The 23,471-nt window shown below is 46.0% G+C and overlaps 1 protein-coding gene across 1 annotated transcript in view; it reads left to right on the top strand.

The window, feature by feature from the left end:
• PRKCH (protein kinase C eta) overlaps positions 1–23,471 on the top strand; it is a 121,684-nt gene that overhangs the window by 71,622 nt on the left and 26,591 nt on the right. The window contains exon 10 of the mRNA XM_040601381.1: positions 1,541–1,695. Within this exon, the coding sequence (XP_040457315.1) occupies positions 1,541–1,695 (155 nt within the window). The remainder of the gene's footprint in view (positions 1–1,540; positions 1,696–23,471) is intronic.

Raw genomic sequence — 23,471 nt, 5'->3', positions numbered from 1 at the left:
GCCATAGCCGAGCCAGCTTGGATATCTTTCAGCAGCCTTGTAATAAACAACGCTACATTGTTTCACTCTGCCTTTATGTGGACTGGAGATAGCACTTAACACACGGTCTTGGCGCTACATGCTGTAGTATTGGGAGATTGCTGGGAACACATCTATCTTAGCTTCTGGAAGGAGCTGTTGAGCAGAGCTCAGGACAGTGATGAGAAGCAAGCTGACACAAGCCGTTTGCTTTCCTGCTCATGTCTGGGGAGGAACGCAAGGATTCCTAGTTGCTTTTCTTCTGCTCTGTGCATCTCAAGATGTTAATACCAGTAGTCATTTCAAGCTGGCTGGCTGCCAGAATGTGGAGTATAACAATGTTTATCCTCTTAAACTTAGAGAGGATTTAAAAGTAGCTTGTAGATAATTAACATCAGACCTGGGAAGGAGCTTGTGGGGAAAGAAGGGCAAATAGTACCATTAAAAGGCTTCACTGGTCTCAACTGAATTGTTCGCCTGTTTTCCAGTTTGCTTGTTCCTGTTACTCAGAGGAAAACTGAAACAATCAGTACTGAATGTCCTGAAAGAATTACATGGGGAAATTTTTGAACCAGACTGCAACAATTCTAGGGTTTAGTTTTGTGGCAGGTCACTGTGTCCTTCCTCCCACAATTAAGGGAGGACCCCTTCTGCATGCACTAAACCCATACCCAGACTGTTGGGCATGCAGCTTAAGCAAGGCCTCCATGTCTGTAGACTTTTGCAAAAGCCAGAACAAAGACACACACACACACACCCCTCAGAGACCAGCAGCCATGATTAATGAGCGGAACTGCATCAAACAGGTTGCTTTTCTGCCCAGCAGAAACATTGGTTTGTACTTTGTCCCTACCAGTTCCTTCATCACCCAGAGATGTCTGCAGGTTAATTAGAGGAGTGCTGAAATTTGAGGGCCCAAAAAGGCAGCTGCCCTGCAAAGTGTATGGCAGGAAATCCCATTCTGGAAAACAATGCACATTCCCCAGAAAAAGTGTTGGGATACCCTTGAGACAACATCATCATGTGCCACTGTGGCAAAGCTGCAGTCTGTGAGATGTCTGGTTATGCACATTACGTTGTGGAGCATCTTTCCCCAGAGATCTGAGGTGTGTAGTAGAGAGCAGGTGACTTTTTGCAGATTTCTCTTGTGCCCACTCAGCTCAGAAAGGAACCGGGAATCCTTACCGGTTCAGGCTAAGGACAGTTCAGGAAACCCAACAGGAGCTGGTCAGTGAGGAGCACACACCTACTGATATGCCCAATCTGCATGTGAACAGGATTTAATTTAATGACTGGGGGAAAAATCTTCGGGAGGAGTGCAGGGCAAGGAGATACTAATGGATCTTCTTGGTATTGACTTAATCTTTCCTGAAAAAATCAGGGTGGTTTTTTCCCCCCAATGTCTCGTGGGTATTTAATCTGTTTTTGTTTGGGAGATAATAGTTGTACTTACATTTTTTTGAGCCTGACAGAGGAGATGATTAATGCTGTTCGTATCTGTTGTGTTTGTGTGTGTGTGAAGGATCGCCTGTTCTTTGTGATGGAGTTCGTAAATGGCGGGGACTTGATGTTCCATATTCAGAAGTCGCGTCGCTTCGATGAAGATCGGGCCCGGTTCTATGCTGCAGAAATTATTTCAGCCCTTATGTTTCTCCATGAAAGAGGCATCATTTATCGGTGAGCTCTGCATTCATTCCTTCTCTTGGTCTGAATCCCATGGCTGAGATGATAGCTTGCATTTTCTGCTTGAATAAATAACTGTCACTTGCTGCCCACCAGGAAAAAGTTGTCAGCTGGGGTAATAGTACCTCTGCTTTGCCACTGCACATTGTCCAAGGTGCACCAGCTTCCAGGAAGGAGTGAAATTTCTGGCTGCAGTATTGACTACAGGGAGGGTCTTCCTACGATGTCTGTGCAAGCACATAGAAGAACAGGTTTTCCTTCCAAGGCACAGTGGCTAGATTTTGCGTTAGTGTTAATTCATGCAGCTGGTTTATATCAGCCCCAAAACTGCCCCTTGCCTGCACCTCAGGTGCCTGTGTGGCTGCTGACCGACAGAAGCCTCTGCTGTGGGTCTGCTCTGTGCCGTAGAGCACATGTCAAACTGATAACAAAGGGGCAGGCACTAAGTGAAACCTTCCTGGGTTTTCTGGGAGGTAAATGCAAGGAGCTGTTGCTCTTGCCACTGTGTGCCTTGATATTTAAAGGCTAATATGTGCCGGTTACACCAAAGCCTCCTTGTTTCCCTGCATTATCTACAGGCCTGTGTTTTAAACCCTATCTGTTTGACATACCTACCCAGTGCCACTCAGCTCAGCCACTAAAAGTCTTTTCAGTTCCTGCCATGATCCTACAGCAGGAGTTTTTCCTTCCTGCCCATGTTGGGCATCTTTGTGTTTGCGGCAGGATCAGAGCGTCAGTGCCTCCCTGCGTCAGCCTCCGCTCCCAGGTCTTAAGGCTGTTCTCAGGAAGCTATTTCCCATACGCAGCTCTCTTTTTATTTCTTCTTTATTATTATTCTGTACTCAGGGGGGTAGTTTGAATATATTTTTTCCCCTTCTGTACTGTCAAAGTGCTCCCATATCAGCTGAAGCATCAAGGCATATACCAGCCAGCATGGATCAGACAGCCAGTCTGCTTTGCAGAGGTCTCCCTGGCCAAGACGACCATTTGACCAGCATCTTCCCATGTATACCGGGGCAGAGCAAGACCTCTTCTGGGGTGAAACAGGACAGATGAGCAGGGAGATGTTGGCACTGAGACAGTCTGGTTATGCAGAAAGATTTCTTTTTGGCATGCTTTGCAGAACACTTCTGGCATCCTCTTGCCCAGAGCACTGGAAAGGAGGAACAGTCAGTTGTTTTCTTTGGAATACTGTTACTTGGGTTCCAACAGCAAAGCATGCATATTTGGGTATGGTCTGCAGCAGCCCTGCTCAGTCCTACTTCTGGTATGCCAGCACTGCAAAGAATAATGTCAACTCTCTCATTTTGCTGCTTGGTTACAGTTGTACAGCTGGGACCCACAACTGGATCCAGGATGAGACCAGTTCCAACCCAGTCACACTCTGTTAGTGCCATTTCAGACTGTGGGTTGGGCCAAATGCCATTTGGTTTGGGGCTTTGCATGGTTTAACGCAGGCAGTGCAGTCCTGTGTTTAGTAGGGCATCCTTCTATATCAGATAAACCCAGGTTTGAACACACTAAAACCAGAATAAGTGAGGACTAAAGTTGCCAAAGAGCCAGAGGCTGGGTGGGGGACTCTTTCCTATCTTGATGGTGAGATGATAGGATAAATCAAGTAAAAGCCACTTCTCTTTCTCTTCCTAGCTTGAGCTCCAGTAAGAAATAGATGGTCAGGTGAGGACAGAGAATGTTAAATTATTTTTAAGTATGAGATCATATGATACATGTGATACGGTGAAATAGAGAAGGAGTGTCATTTTAATATTCTCGGGGACCCGAGAGTATGAAAATTACTAGCAATATATATCATATGTATCAAGCTTCTGAAGCATGGTGATTGTCTGCATAGACTAGCAAATCTACTTATTCTACAGCTGGATTTCAGTCTAGAATCATAGAATCTTAGAATCACTTAGGCTGGAAAAGGCATTTAAGATCATCAAGTCAACTGTAAGTCTAATTCCTCCCTTGTGAATAATGCCAGCCACAGAAGAGAGACCCTGCCAGATAATTACGCAAATGACATTATCCTTAAAATAGTGACATCCAGTAGTTATTGTCAATCATTCAGCAGCAAAACTGCGTCTGTGCATAATGTAATGCTACTGTGCTTGCAGCCTGCCCTGTCCCCTCCAACCTGCTGCCTGTCACAGGGCAGGGGTAATCCATCCCTTTGGATTCTGGCACTCTCCAAGTGCTGCCGTAATTCGTGATAGAAACTGGAGGAGTAACTGAAAAGCTCCTTGAACAACTGCACAGGCTTTGATCTTGTTGAGAAACTGGTTGAGCCATGGAGTCAGGTAGCTTCAGCTGCACGGGGCAGATTTGCAGGGGGGTGACTTTTTAAAAAAAACTTAGGGTTCTTCCATTCTGGAAGATGTAAGAGGAGAGCTGCTGGCTGCAGCTGTACTGAACTGAGGTTGCTTCTGTTGGGTCATGAGCACCAGGCTCCTGGAGGGAGTCTGCAGGATGGTAGGAGATACTCGGAAGGGAACCACTGCACTTGTGTAGGAGAGTTTGGAGATTTTATGATCAGAATGAGAGTGCTTGCTTAGGAAGCTGGGAGCAGCAGGGAGAGACACCAGGAAAAGCCTGACCAGAAAGTGTTTTGCCACAGGCTTGTCAATGTGCCGCTTCTTTCTGGATTCCCAGGGTCAACAGAGTAAGAGAGTTGCTGGCCTAAAATACCTTGGGTCATTTATTTTTATTGTGGGTTAAACTTAAACATAATACTACGTGTTTTTCCTTGCCCCCTTCAAGATTAAGCAGTTCACGAGAGTGTCTGCATTTACCAACACAATGAGTATTCTCCTGGTAAGTCAAGTTGGTTTTGCCACAGGTGCTGCCAAAAGCTGGGTCTTCTCTCCTTTGAAATGCCAGAGAGGCCTGAGAGCCAGCACTGATAGTTCATCAAGAAGGAGCTGAAATGTGTCACTTTGGTGACAATGCTGGTAATGGCTAAAATCAGGCATTTGGTTGATTCCTTTTTCAGCCACACATATGCAGTTTGAAATAGCCATAGTGAAGTGTTTCTTCAAGTGCTTCTGTGAGCCTGTGAGAATGGAGTTCCTGGGGCAGATGGTGTATTTTGGTTATATGCGACTTTTTAACGTTAAAACCAGGCTTACTGCTGGATTGGTGCTCTCATAGGATGGTTTTCATGATGCAACTAAAATGTTCAGTGAGTTTGCTCCTTACTTTGAGGAAACTGCTTTTTGTTACTAATCCCTGACCAAAATAGAAGTCCCATAAATGTAGGTATGTGTATTTGGGGCTTTCTAAAAGAGCTTTCAGTTTCACGGATTTTTTTTTTTTTTTTCATTTGCAACACTGCAAAGGAGACACGGCTTTCTGACCTTATTGAGGAAACATCTCTCTTTCCCTAAGCTGAGGTTTAGCTGTCAATACAGCAACGCCTATTCATAGTTGCTTCCTGAAAAAAATGGCAACAAGTACAGTGTGGTTCCTTATCCCATCATACAGAGGAATTAATCCAGACGTGAAAACAAGCTTTTCAACATGTCACATCATAGCGTATTGTGCACTCCTAACCACAGAGGAATAGGACAAGGACGTATTTAGGATCAGCTCATGCTGGATGTTGCCAGGAAAAGGTTAGGCAGTAATCAAGGCTATTGTAGATAAAATCTTTGCTCACAGGGCAGTATCTTGCACAGCTGCTTTCTTCAAGCTTACTTCTAAAGGAAAACAGTGCTGGGTCCTGTTGCAGGTAGGTAGGTTGGTGTGCGATTTTTATCTAAAGACTGTTAGGTGCTATTTTTCTTGAGGCAGCACTTCCCAGCTTTCACTTTCCAGTTCAGCAGTTCCCAGGGTTGGCTTCTGTGTGTGCTGGAAACAAAACAAAACAAAACAGCAGGCACACCTGAGCAGTGGCTTACTCAATGCAAGTGAGCTAGTCCGCTCATAAGTATTCTAAAGACCAAAAAGGTAGTAAATGATCATAAGAGTTTATTTTAAAAGCAGGACTTTTCCTTCCGTGTAGCATTACTGTAAGAATGGCTGGTCTGGTCTGCTCCCCTCAAAGTCAAACCTTTGCATAGGTTGATGTACAGCTTTGCTAGTGGAAGGGTCCAGTTGCGAAGGTCACCTACATGGTGTCCCACAACAGAGGCATCATACCTGTGTATTGAGGTCAGATGCATATGTTTTCTTTAGTTGTTGTAGGCTTGGTGGTTTGGTTTTCTCTGCAGGAGGGGGCTGAGGGGTTTGCCTTGCAGACTTTTTCAGTTCCAGAAAGATAATGGCCTTTTACAGGCAACATGAAGCAATCAACCCAACCTAATGGCATGGTCTTGATTTTTATGACAAACCTTCTTTCTCTCCGTCTGCAAATGTGTCTCACTGGTAGGATGCATGGGCTGAGATGGTCACTTTTCAGAACATGTCGCTGCTACCTGCAGAGGCGATACAACATGCAGTATATATGGTGACATACCTGAACTATATCTGGAAGCAGAGACAGAGCGTCACCTTTGCACCCTGCACTTTAATGCTGGTTTTGCCAGCCCTAGATATGGAGTTGGATAGCAGAGCCACCTGCGTGCCCCAGCTCACTGCTTGGCACGGCACAGTGGCAGATACATCGTTAAGGGTATAGGTAGTATAGCATGTAGGTCATGTAGCTGACCAAGAGCCAGAGGAGCCAAAAGGCTGGGCTACAGACCTTGAGAGGACTAGCTGTTGGCTGGCTGAAGAAAAACCTTGGTTTTATCCTGAGGGCTCATGCTAGTTAGCTTATTCCACTGCCTTTGTGTCTGTATTGCTATTTCTAATGGCCCTTCTAGAGATGCGAAGGGTCTGCATGTGCTCCATCCTGGCTCTGAATGTGGGATGGTGTGCACAGAGTCCCCATGCTTTGATGTGGCACCAGCCACCATTAAGTTGGTCCCCCGTGACTTGATTGTGTTTAATAGGATGCGTGGTCCCTTTGGAAGGCATAAGATAATTATACAGCTATCCAGATGAGAACATGGTCTTGCCTTGGGGCTGAATACTAGCTCTTGGGGAAGGTAAGAGAGGCTTACTAACAGGAATTGTTTTACTTTCCTGTGTGTTACCAGAAAGCATCATGTTCATGTGTGTAGTACTCCTTATGACAGGGAAAAGCTCTGTCTCCTCTGGGATCTGGAAAGATTGCTGTATAGTGGCCAGGTCTCTGAAATCATCACCTTTCCCTAGTGTAGGAGACCCGTCAGGTCTGCAGCTGTGCGTCTCATGACTGTCGGCTTTTATAGGGAATGAGTTTTTTGCAACAGGTTAATTCCCTGCCAATTCAAACAATAAGCCTGTGACACTTGAAGGAAGGTTTACATAAGCCTTTTACGGAGACCAGTTTTGCTGGAAAGACTCCTATTAACTGAAACAACACTAAAGTTTCTTTCAGCAAAATCAATTAAAAATTACATGCTGAAAACAGAAGCTGAATGCCTTTCCTAATTACATACAGCCACTGTTAACAGAGCAACTCTTATTAGTGTGCTGTTTTGCTTTTTCCATGGGTCAAGACATTGTAGACACGGGATTCCTCATGTTCTCTCTCTGTTGTTTTTTCGGGGGGAGTTTTTGGCAGCTGGTGATTTTGTTTATTCTCATCTCATGCCCTTTCTGACATCTGGAACCAGATCTTGTTTCCCCTGAAGTCAAGGGCCTTTCCCCAGGGAGGTAAATTAGCAGTCAAACTGGATCTGTGACTGATACCAGCAGTGCCCTGCAAGGCAAACGGGCTGGCTGGGGGCCTAGCCAGGGATTACCATTGGTTTGCTCAGGTGCTATGCATAGCTTTGTTTTCTTTGCAAATAAGGATAAATCTTTTGTTTAATGAGGTGTTTTTAAGCTTTTCCGAAAGTTTTTGCTTGTGGTACAGTAGATGCATCTGTAGGCAGTGTGCTGTGTTTGATGCCTCCCTCTTCCCCAGCCTGAGTCAGCTGCACGTGGGCAGAGGCATGTTGTTTGCATTGAGAGGAGGTGGTGGGACAGAGCTCAGCCAGTGTCCAGGGGGCTGTGACCCCGGCTCCATTGAGGGCCACAACCTCAGCTGTGGGATCTGGTCCCTGTCGCTTCCAGGAGAGCTCCTAGACTTGGTGCTTTGCTAGATTGGGGCCCTGAGGATGAGAGTGGATGTATGCAGAACAACATGAAGGGTGTGCTGCGTTATGAGAACAGCGGAAATAATGAAATATAAGCAGATTTTACAGTGAACGAGTCAAGCAAATCAGCTAAAAGCAGTGAATTGGCACAGAATAGCATACCAACAGCCCCGTCCCTGCAACAACTGCTTAGTGCAGCAGAGAAATTTTCATGCCGGAGTCTGGAAATACTTCGTTCAGCTTTAGGAAATATAAAGGAATGTCTTTTAGGGTCAAGAGTGTAGTAATGTCTGTGGCTATCTTATCTGACAGTCAACAGCTCATGTAGACTGATCTGTGCTTCTAGACAGCATGTCTTCCACATTGTTTTCCACTCAAACGTGGTTGCTGCCTGCTTGCAAGCTGGGCTCTTTTACAGCCTCTGGCAGGCAGTGTTTAAAGCGTTGTTTCTCTGCACTTGATCAAACGGAAAGTGCAGAGAAAAAACCTCAGCCTCTCACGTTTCCATGTCATGTTTAATCAGTCACTGTGCGGGACAGTTTAGTCCTGATTTACAGTTATGCTTACGAAGAGAAGTCCTGTTTTGAGATCCACATATCAGATCTCTGTGCCCCATTGACTCTACTGTATATAGTCTGTGAACTTCAATGCAACTTTCCACATGACTAAGGACTACTGAATAGCCTACAGAAGTTATTGGCTCTGCTAGTGTCTACTTTTCCTTTACGGTTATTTAAAGGGACTGATCTGAAACCTGCAAACCCTGCACATAACGAGTTTGTATAAATCATTAAAACCCAGAGCTCGAAGGGGTTTCAAGAGTTTGTCTAGTTCATCCACCTGCCCCAAGGCTGAATAACCTTTACCTAAATCTCTTGTACTTTCACTCTTCTCCTTTGGGGTAGTTGTTAACATTTGCGTGTAATAACTTGTGTACTACGCTTACAGGCACTGACTCATTTACTGAATGTTTGAAATGAGTGAACGGTGTTAGTTGGGAATTCTGGTACTGGTACGATAAAAAAAAAAAAGCAATATTGCTCACATGTGGAGAGGGTAAGTGATTAGATGTGACTTGTGTTCTGTCATTCTTTTTTGTGACAAATACATCCTTATGAAGGCATTTCACAATTAAAAAGCACACAGATGTAATTTAAGGAATACCTACATGTAACGATTACAGACAGGTTCTTAAAGAAAGGAGCCCAGAATTAGACTCAGTCTTTATTAAGTCCCAGAGCACCTGGGAATATTTAGGTTAGAATTTCTGAAACCAAGGCACTTTTTTCTACAAAAAGACGGTTCTTCTTGCCCTCTTCATTCCTTTTTAAAGGTGTGAAGGTCATGAGAAGGAGCAAAAATAAAAATCGGAATAAATTTTAAGATGTTATGTAAAATTTATTTTTTAAAACTGCCCCGAAATATTATTGCTACCTTTTTAGCCAGAACTGCTTACCTGACTTTTAACATGTTCCCTGATATCAAGGGCATTCAGACTTATGATTTTAAGGACCTAATTTTGAAAACTTTTTCTCTGACATCTCCAGAATTGCCCAGCATTAATCCAATCATTTTATTCATCTTTGTACCCACCTTGAATTGAGAGAGCTTTCAATATTAACGTCAGAGAAGATGACCCCTGAGTTAGCATTAGGGAGGCTGATATATATAGCTGTGGAAAAGGTCTCTGTCAACCTTAATAAATGTTTTGTGCAATTTTTTAAAACAAAGATTATGCCAAAGAATGCTGTTGCATCTGCTCCCTCCGACTTGCTGAAATGGAAGATTTCTTGCAACATGACAAGTTGTAGTGGGTGAAGCTACTATATATGTAAGGGAGACAATGAGAAAAATCAGTATTGTTGACATACTTGGCCTGAAGCAGCTGCCATAGCTATCCAGGGATAATTTGTCTTACTCTTTTAGCTGTAGCAAGATCAGTGCCTGGAGTTTCCTTTGTCAATAATCTCAATGTTTAGATCTTGGTCTTTATGTCAGTGAGCATGTAGGTACTCTAGTTTTATGCAGAGTAATTTTGTAAAGTCACCCAGCAATTTTTAATATCAATGGTGCATCACTGTAATACCTTGTCTTTAGCTCCTAGTTCAGAGTCATCAGCTGCCTGTGATGATACAGAAATTAAAAATGATAACACAGTAGAAAATCTCAACTATTACATGGCAACACTGCAGTAGTAGTTGTCTGGTTTAGAATTCAGAATTTCCATGGGAGAAAACTCCGATCTTCTGCCAGCGGTACCCTGGGCAGGACGGCAGGCACAGCTTTGCTTCTGCCCTCTGTGTGCCAGCCGAGCTGCTTGTAGTTAGCTGCTGCTGCGGGCCAGGCTGCAGATTGCGAAGCCTGTTCCCATGGAGCAAGGGGAAAGCATTGCTCATCATTTGGCCTCTGAGTCATAACACCTTTGCTGTTAATAGGATCGAGAACCTCCCCTTTTATGAGGTGGTGCCTAAAGGCACAATTTAGTCTCAGAATTGTATTACCCCAATTATTATTCCGCTAAAGCAGGTGGCGGTATTCCAGCTGACAACAATGGAAGTGGGAGCAAGCCTTCAAGTCTCAACTGTGTACAAGGTGTGATATATTCCAAACCACAGAGATCCTCCATGCTCTGAGCTGATTGCTTTTGAATCAATTAAAGTTTCACAAGCACGATTTATTATTAACATCTAGAGCTGCTTTCACAAATCTCTCAGCAGCATAGTAGAGAAGTGCTTATGAATCAGGAAAATTCCTTCCAGCTAGGAGAGGTTATTTGCTAGCTAAATCTCTGATCCAGTCATAACTGCCATAGCAAAGTCCATCAAATAAGCATACGAACGTTTGCATCTAAAAAATTTCTGATCTATGCCGTTTCAGGGAAGGCAGCAGTGTCATGGTGCCTCGCCAAAGTGGGTCATGGCTTCTTTCTTTGTGTTGGAAAAGGAAGGGGGCTGGAGGAGGGAGGGGGTGGGGGGGGAGAGGAGTCGAAAAAAGCAGGGTTAGCTGTGCAAAGTAGCAGGGGGAGATTATTCCATGTGCAAAAATCTGTGTGGTAGAAGTAGTGGTTAGGAAGTGATCCCTTCAGACTCTTCATGGGCTTTCAAATGAACCTGCATGTGCTATCGTAGCGAGGCTGCAGCACGTTTCAGCATGCAGGCTCCGTGGCACCCGTGTTACAGTCCAAGCTGATGTGTGACATTTAGTATGTGGGCTTCGGGTTTTCTCTTCCCTTCTCTGGGTCTGGTTACGTTCCTTGTGACATTTACCTACGTATGAAAATGGAGCAGTGTCCCGGTGGCCTTATTGACTTGTACCTAAAAGCCGAATTAGAGTGCTTTGTATTTCTGGTTGTCAGTATCTCTTGACTGTAAGTTGAGGAATTCTATGCTTATCAATGTTTTGAGGATTTTGACACAATCTTATCAAGTTAATGTAGCCTTTGCCATTGCCTCCACCTTCTCTTAATTTTTATTTCTTTTCCTTTGTAACCATTCTTCCTAGCTGGAGCTCCCCATTTCAGTATTTCTCATATCACTAGTTCAAAACCTGGTGCCCGAACAGCGGCTTTACAGCCAGAATTTCTACCTTCAACCTCTGTTGAGCACAGAAGGGAGCAAAAATCTTGGCAGCTGGCTCCTGCTTCTTGCTTGTCTGCCCAGCCTTGATAAATGAGAAAGCCAAGGAACTGCTCTGACTCTTGCCAGCTGGCCAAGCTCCCAAAGAGACAGTCCACCCACCCCCCACAAAGGTCAGAGCGCAGCCCTGCCCGGCCGCTCTACCCTTGCCGGAGCATGGAGCAAGAGCTGGTCCTGCCAGCCCTGCTCCCGCTGGGGTCTCTCTGGGACCAGGGCCAGCCCCCGCGGGAAGGTTACAGCTCTCGGTCTCTCTGTGCTGCCTGGGATGCCGCAAATGAGCGGCAGATTCAGCCAGCCCAGCTCACGCCTTGAACTGCTGAGTTAATTGCAAAATTGTGATGGCTGGTAGGTGGCAGTCAGCTGGTGGTAGGTTTGAGATGGACCTAGTGTAACTCATACCTGAAGTCACAATTTTTCCCCCTATACCTACACAAAGAGAAAATGCCCAAATAAGCCTTTATTGCCCCATATCTGTTAAATAGATAGCTTTTATTTGTGACTGAGCCACTTGAAACATGCTTTCCTGTCTGCTTTCAGAAAGGCAATACTAACCTGTGCTGCTTCTTGGAAATTATGATGTTTTGGAAAGGAGTCAGCTTTTCAGGAAAGCGAGACCAGCATTTGAACCTTTAAAGCCACGAGATGTCTGTGGCTCGAGTGGGCTGGCGTCTGATTCATGAGTGGAGAGTCTGTGTTGCGCATCCCCCTATACTCTTTTGATCTAGCAAAATTGCCCTGCTCACTCAGATCAGTGACTCCTGTGACAGGGATAGCCCCCGGTATTTTGTGCGATAAACATCATGGAAAACTGTCTTGCACCCTGCTCTGTTTATGGCACCTCATCATCTCCAGTCACAGCTGGCTTTGGGGTCCTTCAGGGCTGACAGCTTTCCCCCAGGTCACAGGGCAGTCAGGAGAGGTTTCTGCCAGAGCTGTTGGATGCTGCTTCCCAGCATCAGCTGGTGACGTTTCTGGGTCCCTGCTGGCCAGGAAGCAAGACAGCAAATTCCAACTATTGCGTGAACCAGTAAGCCGACACTGGACTAGGGACGTGTGAAAGGGAAGGGATGATAAGTGACAGTTTCTGCAGCCTAGCTGTTATCTCTGCATGAGTTCAGTGTGACATGGAGTATCAGGTATCTCCACGTTCTGTCACATCTAGGACAGGTTAATTGAAGTCATTGTTTGACTGACTGAGAGCCTTCCCTACTTTCTCTTTGCTTTCTTACAACCAGATTTGTGCTGAAACTCTCCACCTCTTCTCCAGGGAAGCTCCTAATATTTCCAAGTCTTTGCTCTGCTTGTGACTTCCTCGAGACCATGCTGTGGTTTGGGGTGGTTCAAGCTCTCCTGTTCCCTGGGGGATGCATCCAGGTAGAAGATGGCTGTCCTTCAGCAGGGTTGGCTTGTAGATGTGAACACATAATTCCCATAGGCTCCTGATCCATAATTCCCTGAAGCCCACACCAAGTACATAAGAATGCCTGTAGCCACTGGGTATAACGCAGGCATCACTTTTCCTCGGCCTGTGTTGGCAGGGCCGTTTGCAGCACTGGCCAAGTGAGTGGCTGCGTCCCAGGCACTGTTATGTAAGGAAGAATTTCAACATTAATTATGTGTCTTGGCTTTAGGTTTCATTCTGTCTCTCTGGACACCAGAAGTAGTCTCAGAAGATTCAGTGTGGCTTCTGCAAACAAAACAAACTTTATTTTCCAGGCTTTGGGCTCTACTGCTTTCTCCTGGAGCATCCGCTCCTTTGGGACATTTTCCCTTTGTTTCCCCGCCACCGAGAAGGAACAGCAGTTTTCTGGAGATGCTGCTGAGCATAGCTAACATGCTAACATATTTGTGCTGCAGCAAGGCTGGCACTTTCAGTCAGACAGATTAAAAAGGAGAACTTAAGCTTTCCCTTTGCTCTCAGCCACCTTCCTCGTTCTGAAGGGCTGGAGGAGGGAGGGAGGGATGGACTCAAGGCGCTGCTGCCGGCCGGGCTGCAGAGGTGGTCTGGGGCAGAAGTGCGGGCTGGGGAGAGGTGGCTGTGGGCTGTGCGGATCATGTTCTCGCCCTAATGGCTTTCCACCCCCTCATCCTACTGCGGCTGAAGTCATTAATGCTCGTTAAGCCAGGATGGAAACAAACCCAAACAAGAAGAGTCTACAAAATAATTCTGTTACTCCAGACTGTTTTGTTTTTTTTTCTTGTTGAGTTGTTGGTTGGTTGTTTTTTTTCCAATGAAGCAATTAGTCTCCTGTCATCCCATTTTTAGCCAGACTGGAAACAATCAGCAGGACAATAGTGAATTCCCCTCCTGGCGAGGCAGTCATGGGATCTGCTCCCGGATGGGAAAGGTGAGGCGCCTTCCTTCGACTGTCTTGGGGGGAAGAATCTCCCTCACCAATTCCCGTGGGCCTTGCTGAGAGCCCTGGTTTGCGCAGCCCTTCCTGGTGAGTCACAGCCTCTGGCTCCTCTGAGCCCTCTGGACCGGTTGCATTTTCTCTCAGCCCGCTGCAGGGTTAACCCTTCTGTGGTTTCACCCAGGTGCTCTCATGCGTGTATGACCCATCCCACTCGCTGGCTGATGATGTAGATTGTGGGTGCCAGAAAGTCATGAAGTAATCTGTGGTTTAGACCAACAACAGGCTAGTACAGAACTCACGCAGAGGAGGGGAAGATTTTTCCAGTCTTGCTCATCTGAGTGATACTTGATCTTAGGAACGGCTGTGTAAGGGGACAGCGCTTCAGAGCTGGGTGCTGTGTGGTGTGAGCAAATGTACTGGAGTTTGGCAAAAAGCAGGGGGTGCAATAGGGGGGACAGGAGCCAGATGAAGTCCTGTGGTAGCACCACAGAAAGCCACGATGCAGCTCGGCCAGAGTGACCCAGGAAACCTCTCAAATCCTATAACTGCTTGTGACATGGGTTATGTGAAAAGCTGTCCTCTGCCAAGGGCAGAGCCTGCAGCTGTGTCATGCTCAGGCCCTTCTTTTTGCTGCTGAGTTTGGTTGTAGCACGTGGGGAAGCGCTGGATTCCCCCTCTTATCACTGCACCTCCATGCAAGGGCACCGTGCCTACCTGGCACCAGCATCCTCACTGCCCCAGAAAGCACAGATGGGACAGGGCATGGAAGGGCAGGGTCAGGTAGGAAAGTAAAGTGGCCATGCTGCTGGAGGAGTAGGCAGAAATGACCAGAGAGAGGGACCTTGCTGTCTTCAGCTTCTAAAAAGCAGCCCTGATGACACCTTAGTGACTGGCCAGTGCAAAAAGCAAACACTTTCCTTTAAAGATGCAGGAAGACACTAAGCCTGAATCCGTGTTCTGTCTGGGCTTTGCGCATGAGGTAAAAGCCACAGGGCTGACTAGCAAGGTGCCAGAAAAAGCTCCAGCTGCCCAGGGCAACCGAGGACAAAAGAGAGCTCTGCTTGCTGGGCTTCTGGGTTTAGCAGCAAGTCACCGCGTCTTTGAGTAACGCGTCACTAGTGCTGGAGCTCTGACGTCAGTGCTGTGAAGGTGCCGTGTGGGCACCAGAGCCGTCGAGCTGTGGAGTGCTTCATCTTGAGGTACAGAGCTGGGGTGGTGAAGCACTTGGTGAAGAAATCTGCCATACAGGCTCGTCTGGGGCTGCACAGTGGGAAGTGTTTCTGCCTGATCCCTGAAACTTGGATTAGCTCTGGGGCAGAGCCTCCTGCATCCAAACTTCATACTGGGTGTCAGCTGCACCCACTCCGTGTCTGGGCAGAGCCCCTCTGGGAGAATGCTTTGCTTGCTCTGGGGGAATGAAAGGCTGTTGATAAGGGTTGTCATCTTGTTGAGCGTTTTCTGTTTTGAGTCATTCCAGTCATGGTGAGGGTTGCTGGCAGTGCCAGGAGTGACAGCGAGCACTTAGTTGGGGACAGCAAACCAAACGCCCAAGGGTTGAGTTCCAGGTAGCAGGTGTGGCTGTGGAGACACAGGCATGTGCAATGGAAATGCAGAGATTCAAAACCAATAGTACAAAATTAAGGAATTGACTCAAGGGGAAGCAAGTTGGGTTTGGATTTGTATCACTGTGGTGCTTCCCATGTCACCACACAGACAACGTGAGGTGTGAAGCGAAAGTAGCACTGTGTTTAAAAGTTGATTCCCAACGCACATGGATGTGATCTTGATGTGAAAGTGGCTGCTATGTCATGGTGTGGTGGCTTTCCTGTTACAGTCTGGCACAAAGTATGCTGCAGCACCCACACCACCATCCCACACACGGCGTTCTCTGCTCTTAACCCTACCGTGAAATCATTTCTCATGCAAAATCATGAAGAGATTTGCAAACCATTTGTAAAGTAAAGCACTGTGAAGTCTGCTTGAGAACAGAAGCTGGGGACACGTAAACACACATGCAGAGAGGACAGGGGTCATCTATTGCTCCTTGTCTGGGTAGCCTGTCTAGAACAGTTCCAGGAATTCATTAGCTTTAATGTATCTTTTGTGGGTGATGCATTTCAGCCTGTTAAAATAATTCACTTTTTGTTCCTTTTTCTCAGGGCAGTAAAGGGTCATCCTGCTTTCCCTGAGCCTCTATGGTCTTCCATTAGTCCTTGATCAATGATTTATTCATGGGGAGAGTATTTGAAAACAGCAGTCCAGCCTGAGCATAGCGGCACTCGACTGTGTAGATAGATGAGTTTGAAGTACTTGATGATTGAACCCACTGGAATTGTCAATAACATTAACAACTGCTTTCCTGCCACAAAATAAAAATACAGCTTTGAGGTAGAATGTGCTACACTTTGATGAGAACATGAGCTAAAAACCAATGCACGTTAGATGCCATCTGCTTTAGCAAGCAGACAAGGAGTTTTTTGAAAAACGTCTTTCCTTCAAGTTGACTAACTTGTATTGTGATAGAAAATTGGTATTGTTGTGCAATTCTGGCCTGTGTAAACAGGAGAGGTTTAGATACAAAATCTTTAATTCTGAGTTTTGATCTGGTGTGGTGCCATCACGCCTCTCAGCAAAGATTTCTGTCTGGTTTGCCTGTTGTTTCTTGTCTCCCTAGATTAGAAATAAGTTTCAGTGAGGATTTGTGGTGTCGTCTTCCTGCAGAAAGGGATTTATAATCAAGACACTCAAGCATATAGTCAAGGCCTGTGTAAGCAAGAGGGACCTGACAGCTTCAGACCTTCCCCACTTAAAACAGTAAAATCCTGTAGTCTGTAGTGTTGGCCTGAAAAAGACTGAGATAATAACAGTTGTCACAGGTACCTTCCCGTAAGCAAGGCATCCTGGTCCTGGAAAGAAGAGTGAGCACACAGAGTCACAGCATGAATTGACTCTGAGTCAGCCAACCGAAAGGCACATGCTGCACATGGGTAACATCCCCAAATTCCCATCTTAGCTGGAGCTTGCTGGATGCTAGTGTTAGTCATTATTCCCATTTCTGTCCTAAAAATACCCCTTGTGCTTCCCTTACACAAACTTCCCATTTCCCCCCCTGGAGCTGATACTCTGTGTATTGAGGGGTGAAAAGAAAGGGGTGCTGATTCTTTGCGTGGCAAGGATGTGATGGTAGATGCCTGTGGAGCGACTGGCTTGTTTATCAGGGGAAGGACTGTAATATATGGTCTGGAAAGCAGTCTTTTAGTGTGGTGCACCAGAAAGCTGAGTCATGCCAGGAGGCATATTCCCGGAGACAAAGAGAGACACAGACACACAGTACTGATGGGTGTCCTCCTGCACAGTCACACGTTGCAGAGGCCCAAGTGCCCTGCTGCGCTGGGGAGATGCCAGCTGGGTTGCAGAGACACTCATACAAGGATTTGACAGATTTATCCACTGAAAACTCAAGAGGTGAGCAGTGTGAAGACAGCCTTTACTCATTCAGGTCCCATTTCTATCCTTTTTCTAGATGGGATCAGTTGAGACAGTGCTTGTTTTAATTTTCTGATTAATTTGTTTCATACGTCACAGGAACAAGGGAGTTGGCAGCTTTTTGGGCATGGTAGCCGTGTCAGCTGAGCTCCTGACTCCTTCTCTAAGTTACTTGTGCGTTGCTTGCAATCGGGCAGCCAGCTAAGGCGCCTAATTTGGGAACTTAGATAGCCTTGCCAGCTGGTGAGTCGAATTTTAGAGGGTCTGAACTGCCTTGGAAAAACACCTGTCTCCCTGTCCTAGCTGGAGCCCTGACCAACAAGACTTGTGGGTTAAGTACCTGATGCGACGCGGGGAGAATAACAGCCAGCATTGTTCATGGGCGCTTCGGGGTCTGCTTGCTGCCCGTGCGGCATCTGGGGTGACACGTGGGATCTAGTCTGTCCCTGTTGGCCTGGTGCGCAGCTCGATGTCACTGGTTCCTGCACGCAGACAGCTTGGGAGGAGTCCCCAGAAGTGGGAGCGAGATTGCAGAGAGCTTGGCATGCCCAGCCAGGAATTTCACCTGGCTCTGCCCTGCTTATCCAGGGTACTTGGGCTTCACACAGCCCTGGGTGAATCACCTGTAAGGAGTGAAAAGCAACAGTAATCCACATGAAATAAGAAACTAAATCTTGGGATAATGACCCATTTGCTAGGCTCCTACAAATACCTCTTCCATCTGACTTCACTGCTGTTATTTAAGTGATTGTTGTGGTGAAATACAGGGAGATCAGAGCAGTCAGGAAAGCACTTTGCCCGCAGGTTCTCTGGAGTCACAGAAGAGAGAATCAATGATACCAGTGATGGTCTCAGGTTTTTTAAGAAACATCTCTCAAGGCAGCATCTCCTAGGAAATATATTTAAACCTCATTCTAAAGGGGGCTAGGCAGTGTGCCCTCCTGCGCAGTACTAGCATGCCTGTGTGCTTTGTGCCCACAGTGTGTCACTAGCATGTAGACTGCTCTTTTGCTGCGTGCGTAAAAATTCAGTGCAGGTGGTGAGATTTTCAAAAACATCCATGCTGGCCCAGTGTTGCTCCTTCAAAAGTTAATCGTCAATTTGGCAGTGGAATTCTATGGGCCAATGCAAAGTGCTTTTAAAAATCCCATCTGAAAATACAGTACTTCTGCCTTCACCCTTGTTCATTCCATTATAGAAGGGAGATTAGCACCTATAGCCTTAGCTTTAAAAATCTGGATCTGTAATTCAGAGCCTTAATAAGGTTAAGTAATTTTTTATTTTTTTTTTCTACGGGCCTGATCCAAAATCGACTGAACCTGAGAGGACTTTTTTCCACTGATCAGGCTCAAAGTGAAGTGAATTTTATTCACATCAGTTGAATATGGAGAAGTTTGCCTGACTAGACATACAGGTTCGATGCAGGAGTGTCTTCCCCACAAAGCCCTGCCGCATTACCAGACTAGCACAGGTTTGTTTGCTGCCCAAGCCATTGCCAGAGGCAGTCTGCACCTATGATCATGACGGATAGGGCCAGCTTTTTTTTTTGTTGGGTTTTTTGTTGTTGTCGTTGATATTTCCTGGAGTGAAACATTCCTCCTAAGACTCTTGAGTGTGTGGAGGGTGGATTTCAAGGCACCTGTGAGGTTGTCAGCGAGGGTGTGGGAGAGTCGCTTTGGTGTGAGCTACTAATTCCCCCAGGGTAGGCTTAGTGGCACAAACTGGTGAAATAGGGACCTGTCAGTCTGTGCCGGTGGAAAGAAGAGTCTTTTCAGCAGCACAGTCCTACCCTGATCCTACCAGGACAGCTTGGAGCTGGGACAGGGCCTTTGAGCAGCTCTGTGATGGGCTGTGGGCAGTTGGTGATCATTAACCTGGAATAACTCTTTCATTCCATCTTGAAGTGTTGAGACTGAGGGCACAAGCCTGATTTAATTTTAATTTCTGTATTAGGCTTCAAATCAGTGTTGGTCTATTTTTGTCAAAGTAACATATGTTTTTTAACCAATCTTGGCACTGTCAGTCGTAAGTCCATAGCTGATTCTTGTTTGTGCATTTGGGTCTTGAGTTCGTTGTATGCCTCCTCTGAAGACTTAAGGCAATGGGACTCGCAGAAAGAAGCGTTGTGGTTGGGGTTTGGTTTTTTTGTTGTTGGGTTTTTTTTTTTTCTTTCCCTCTTTTTCTGGCAAGGGTAAAATAGGAGCTCTGTTGGGAGCAACTCAGCAAGTGATGTTTTAGGGCCAGCAAATTCCAGTGTCGCTGCCCAGTGGGACTGAGGAGTCTATCACAGGACTGGGCTGGCGGCTCATCCGGAGAGGGAGCGCGTGGCGTGCATACCAAGAGCTGGACGCGAAGCCTTTTTCTGTCCACCTCTCCCCTTCCTGCTGTAAATGGGAGGACATTTGCTCTGGGATTCAGGGAAATACCTCAAGTGTAACTCCTCTTTCCTGACTAGAGTCCTACATGAAAATGCAGCAAATTATATATTATATTTATTGATATATATATATACATATAAAATGTATGCACACAAATGCAGACATATAAATATATATGGATTGCACCATCTTTGGGATTACTTCAGCGTAGCAATCTCCAGCGCGTCCATGTTTCAGCAGTAATGGCTCCGGCTCTTGGCTGCCCCATTTTACAAGAGTGTCTTTTTGCCCTCGTAAAGCTGCCTTTGGAAACTATCATTAGCTCTCTTACAGCTGCCCTGCATATAATAAAGGGGAAGCTTATAGGTGTGCCTGACCCTGAAGGGACTCGGGGCACCCGTGGGGTCCCACTGGATCTGTACCACTCGGGATCAGACCCACTAACACGGTGGAAGCTGTATGATTATCTGTTGTGGTATGCCGAGGGGGTTTTTTTCAGTCTCTGCTGTATATTTTAACTTACCACTCTAATTTAACTGGACGATGAATCATGCCCGTTCATCTCAATAGCAATGAAATCATGTCGGTAATTGTTTTAGCTTCCACAGACGCTTTTCTGAAGTGCCCAGAGGGGAGGGGAGGGGGACTGCTGGTGCTTCAAGCCATCAGAGAGGTGTTGGATCCCGGGTAATGCTAGCTCCTTTGTCATAGGAAAAGTCAACACCTTGGGTGCCACTTCATCTCTGGAGCAGCAGCCTGGGAAGTGGGGGAGTGCTGGGAGGGGACCGGTGCTCCGGTGTGGTCTGGGGAACTGGCTTCCAGAGAGACCCACCAGCAGGAAGGGGTCAGACAGATGAGGAGCCAGCAGCACTGGGTTCCAGCTTATCTCCACCAAAAAATCCATGGTGCTGCCTTAACCCAGGCAGATGGCTTGCAGAAACTTGTCCTTGTGTTTGAAGGCTGCTTGACTTTAAGATTGATGTGTAACAGCGTGCTTCTGGATACAAGTGCCAGCCGATCAGTTTAGTCTGAAGCCCAAGCAACAGAGCAAGAATTTATTTTAAAGCTTCATCAGACTTATCTCTGTGAGTGCGTAAGACTGACGCGGCGTGCCTTTGGACATAATGAAAAGCACAGATGCAGGTGGGCATGAGGATCTCCCTTGGTCTCGCACAAATCTGAGCAGCAATGACCTTGCCCTGCAGGACAGTCCTTGGCTGTGTGCTCTGGTGTGAGTTTGGAGAGAAGTTCAGCTGTGCGTTCTGGTGTTGTATCTGACCCCAGACACCAGTCCATGTTGCCTCACTCTGTGCCATCCTGGTGTCTGCAAGAGAGGTGGAGCCTGCTTTGGAGGCTGGGTGGCCGTAATCCAGCACACCTTTATCCTAGCACAGGGCTGCAGAGCTTTTCAAAGGCTTTGTGCTCTGCATTCCAGTGTGGGTGGGTTAGGGAGAGGAGAGAAAAGCCACGAAGCTCTGTTACATTTTACATTCCACGTTCCACTTCCACAGCTCTCTGTGGAGTCTGTAGGATGTCTTGTGGTGGGATGAGGACGTAAAATCCCCAGGAATGGTGCTGAGCTCCTGGCTGGAGAACTGGAGGCTGAGATGCCTGTGGGATTGATCTTCCCCATGAGCCTCCTCTGCCTCCCATGGCTGTACAAAGCAGCCAGCAAGGACAGGCAGCTGTCTTCTGTGATATGGCCTAGCAACGGAGTGTTAGTTTTCAGTGGTTTCACTCGCGCTTTCCACTTATCCTGGGTCTGAGTTGGGTCCTTGAACCTTTGTGTCACATTTCTGCTTTTGCTTTGTTCCTGAGAAATGCAGAAGTTCAGTGTGGGGCCGTTGTGGCTGTGTTTATGGTTCTCGGAACACTTAAGCATGGTCAACTTTTGAAAACAGCTTCTGGTTATTAGGACAGCGCAGAAGGGCACCTTGCTATGTTTCATTCCTACTTTCTGCTAATTATGAATTACAAATGTCTGGAGAGATCTTCCATCATTTCTGTCCCATTACATTGCACTGCAAGTTGCAGTACGCCTGCCGCAGTCAGGCTGTCTGCTTGCGTGCTGGTGGAGTCAGTGGGCTTGCACCTCAGAAGTTGTTTGGCAGCTGGAAGAAATCTTGTCTTTACGCAAGAGAACATTTTTCAAGAAAACAAAGAGTTGAAGTTATGTCTTGCAGTCCCTGGGCTGTATTTCAATGTTACTGCACGCCGTACTGGGAAGGACAGAACACACAGACTAAATCCCATAGGATTTTAGGGATTGTGCTGTGAGGCTATGGGTGTGTAAAGCAACACTTTCCATCTCAGCACGTCAGCCCCAAGGGGTGGTGTGCGTAAATGGCTACACACTGGTTGTATGCCGTGTGACGGCAGCGCTGAATCTTACCTCTGGTTCTTCGCTTGCTTCTGTGCCCCAGAGGGTGCCCTCTCTAAGCACAGTGGGGTTGCTCCAGCTATGCTGGTTTTCCCCTTTAAAGTATGACAGGAGTCGAATCAGAGGAAGCCTCTGAGGCTGGAAGGGAGCAAGAGCTCATCCTTTCATTTGGCAGCAAAACTCAGGATTTCAAATTGTTTTCTCCACCTCAGTGTGGTTTAATCTTTTTCTGATCTCTGCTTTTTCAAAGGCCAGTAACCTAGATTTTCATTTCTGATTTCAGTATTTCCCCCTACCCAAAAGATGTGGTAGCAACTAAGCAAACAGCAGCAGCTTCGCCTGGTTTTTTATGTCCTACCTCTGATGGAATATACTGCAGGTGCCTTCTTTAGCCCCTGTTTACTGCTGCCTGCTGACACGCAGCTTTACAACTCCTTAGGAAAATTGCTTAACTCTTCCTTGATGCTGTGAGAATATGAGTTTCTGGTTATAAAAACTTACTTAACCATAAAAATAAATAATGTTTGGTTGTTATTTAGAAAAAATGTGGGAGATGTGATCCATTTTCTGTGAAGGAATTTTTAAGTGAGTTTTCTATAACCCAAGGCGCACAGGATTGGAAATAGCCTTAATTCCCAAAGTGGTATGAAATATTTGGAACAAAACATGGAGGTCCCTAGTCCAAAGCTGGTGCAAATGGAACTGAGAAAATAATTATTTGCTTTGAGTTTGGTAACTGAATCTCCAAAATTCAGTGTGGAAAGAAAGATAGTTGTTTCAGATTTTGTGGTCCCAAAATAATTGTTAGGGCTTTTTTAAAGCACAGTATTTTTTGCAACTTGAGAGTATTGGTTTCAAAGTAAAATAAAATATTTTCGTTTGGGTGTTATTAATGAATACAAAGGAAAATGGGAAACTATATATAGCTTCACATGAGTATTTCGGGCTTTACATAAAACTGAGACCTCCATCTGTTCTACTTATTTAATCAAAATACTGGTTTACATGTGTTGTTCACTGTACTTGGAACAAGGCCTCCAACTTGAAAAATCCTGCTTCTTTGGTAAGTGTTTTACCAGCTGTGCTATTCTACAGGTTGTAAGTCTTCCGTTCTCCTCTGTTAAAGCTGCTTCATTTTGCAAAAAATAATTACAAATTCACTGGAGCAGGAGTTGGAAACATGTATTGCTTTGGCTACCAGAGCGGGCAACAGAAACACGTTTTTCTCCATCATGATGGAGGTTTCAGCATTTCTATGAAGTAAAATGACTTCAGCAGAAGAGGTGGAGAAAAATAAAAATCTGCTCCCTGCTTGCAGGTGGAGTTTGGATGCACATTTGTTCACCCAAAAGTGCTTCCAAGGAGTGTCTAAATGGCCTTGCATGCTGAAGACTTGAAAAACAAAATTTTCCCCTTTCAGAAAC

This window comes from Falco naumanni, chromosome 7 (assembly GCF_017639655.2).
Source record: "Falco naumanni isolate bFalNau1 chromosome 7, bFalNau1.pat, whole genome shotgun sequence".
Lineage (NCBI taxonomy): Eukaryota > Metazoa > Chordata > Aves > Falconiformes > Falconidae > Falco > Falco naumanni.
Note: the sequence above shows the minus strand (reverse complement) of the source record. Positions and strands in the feature narration are given on the sequence as shown.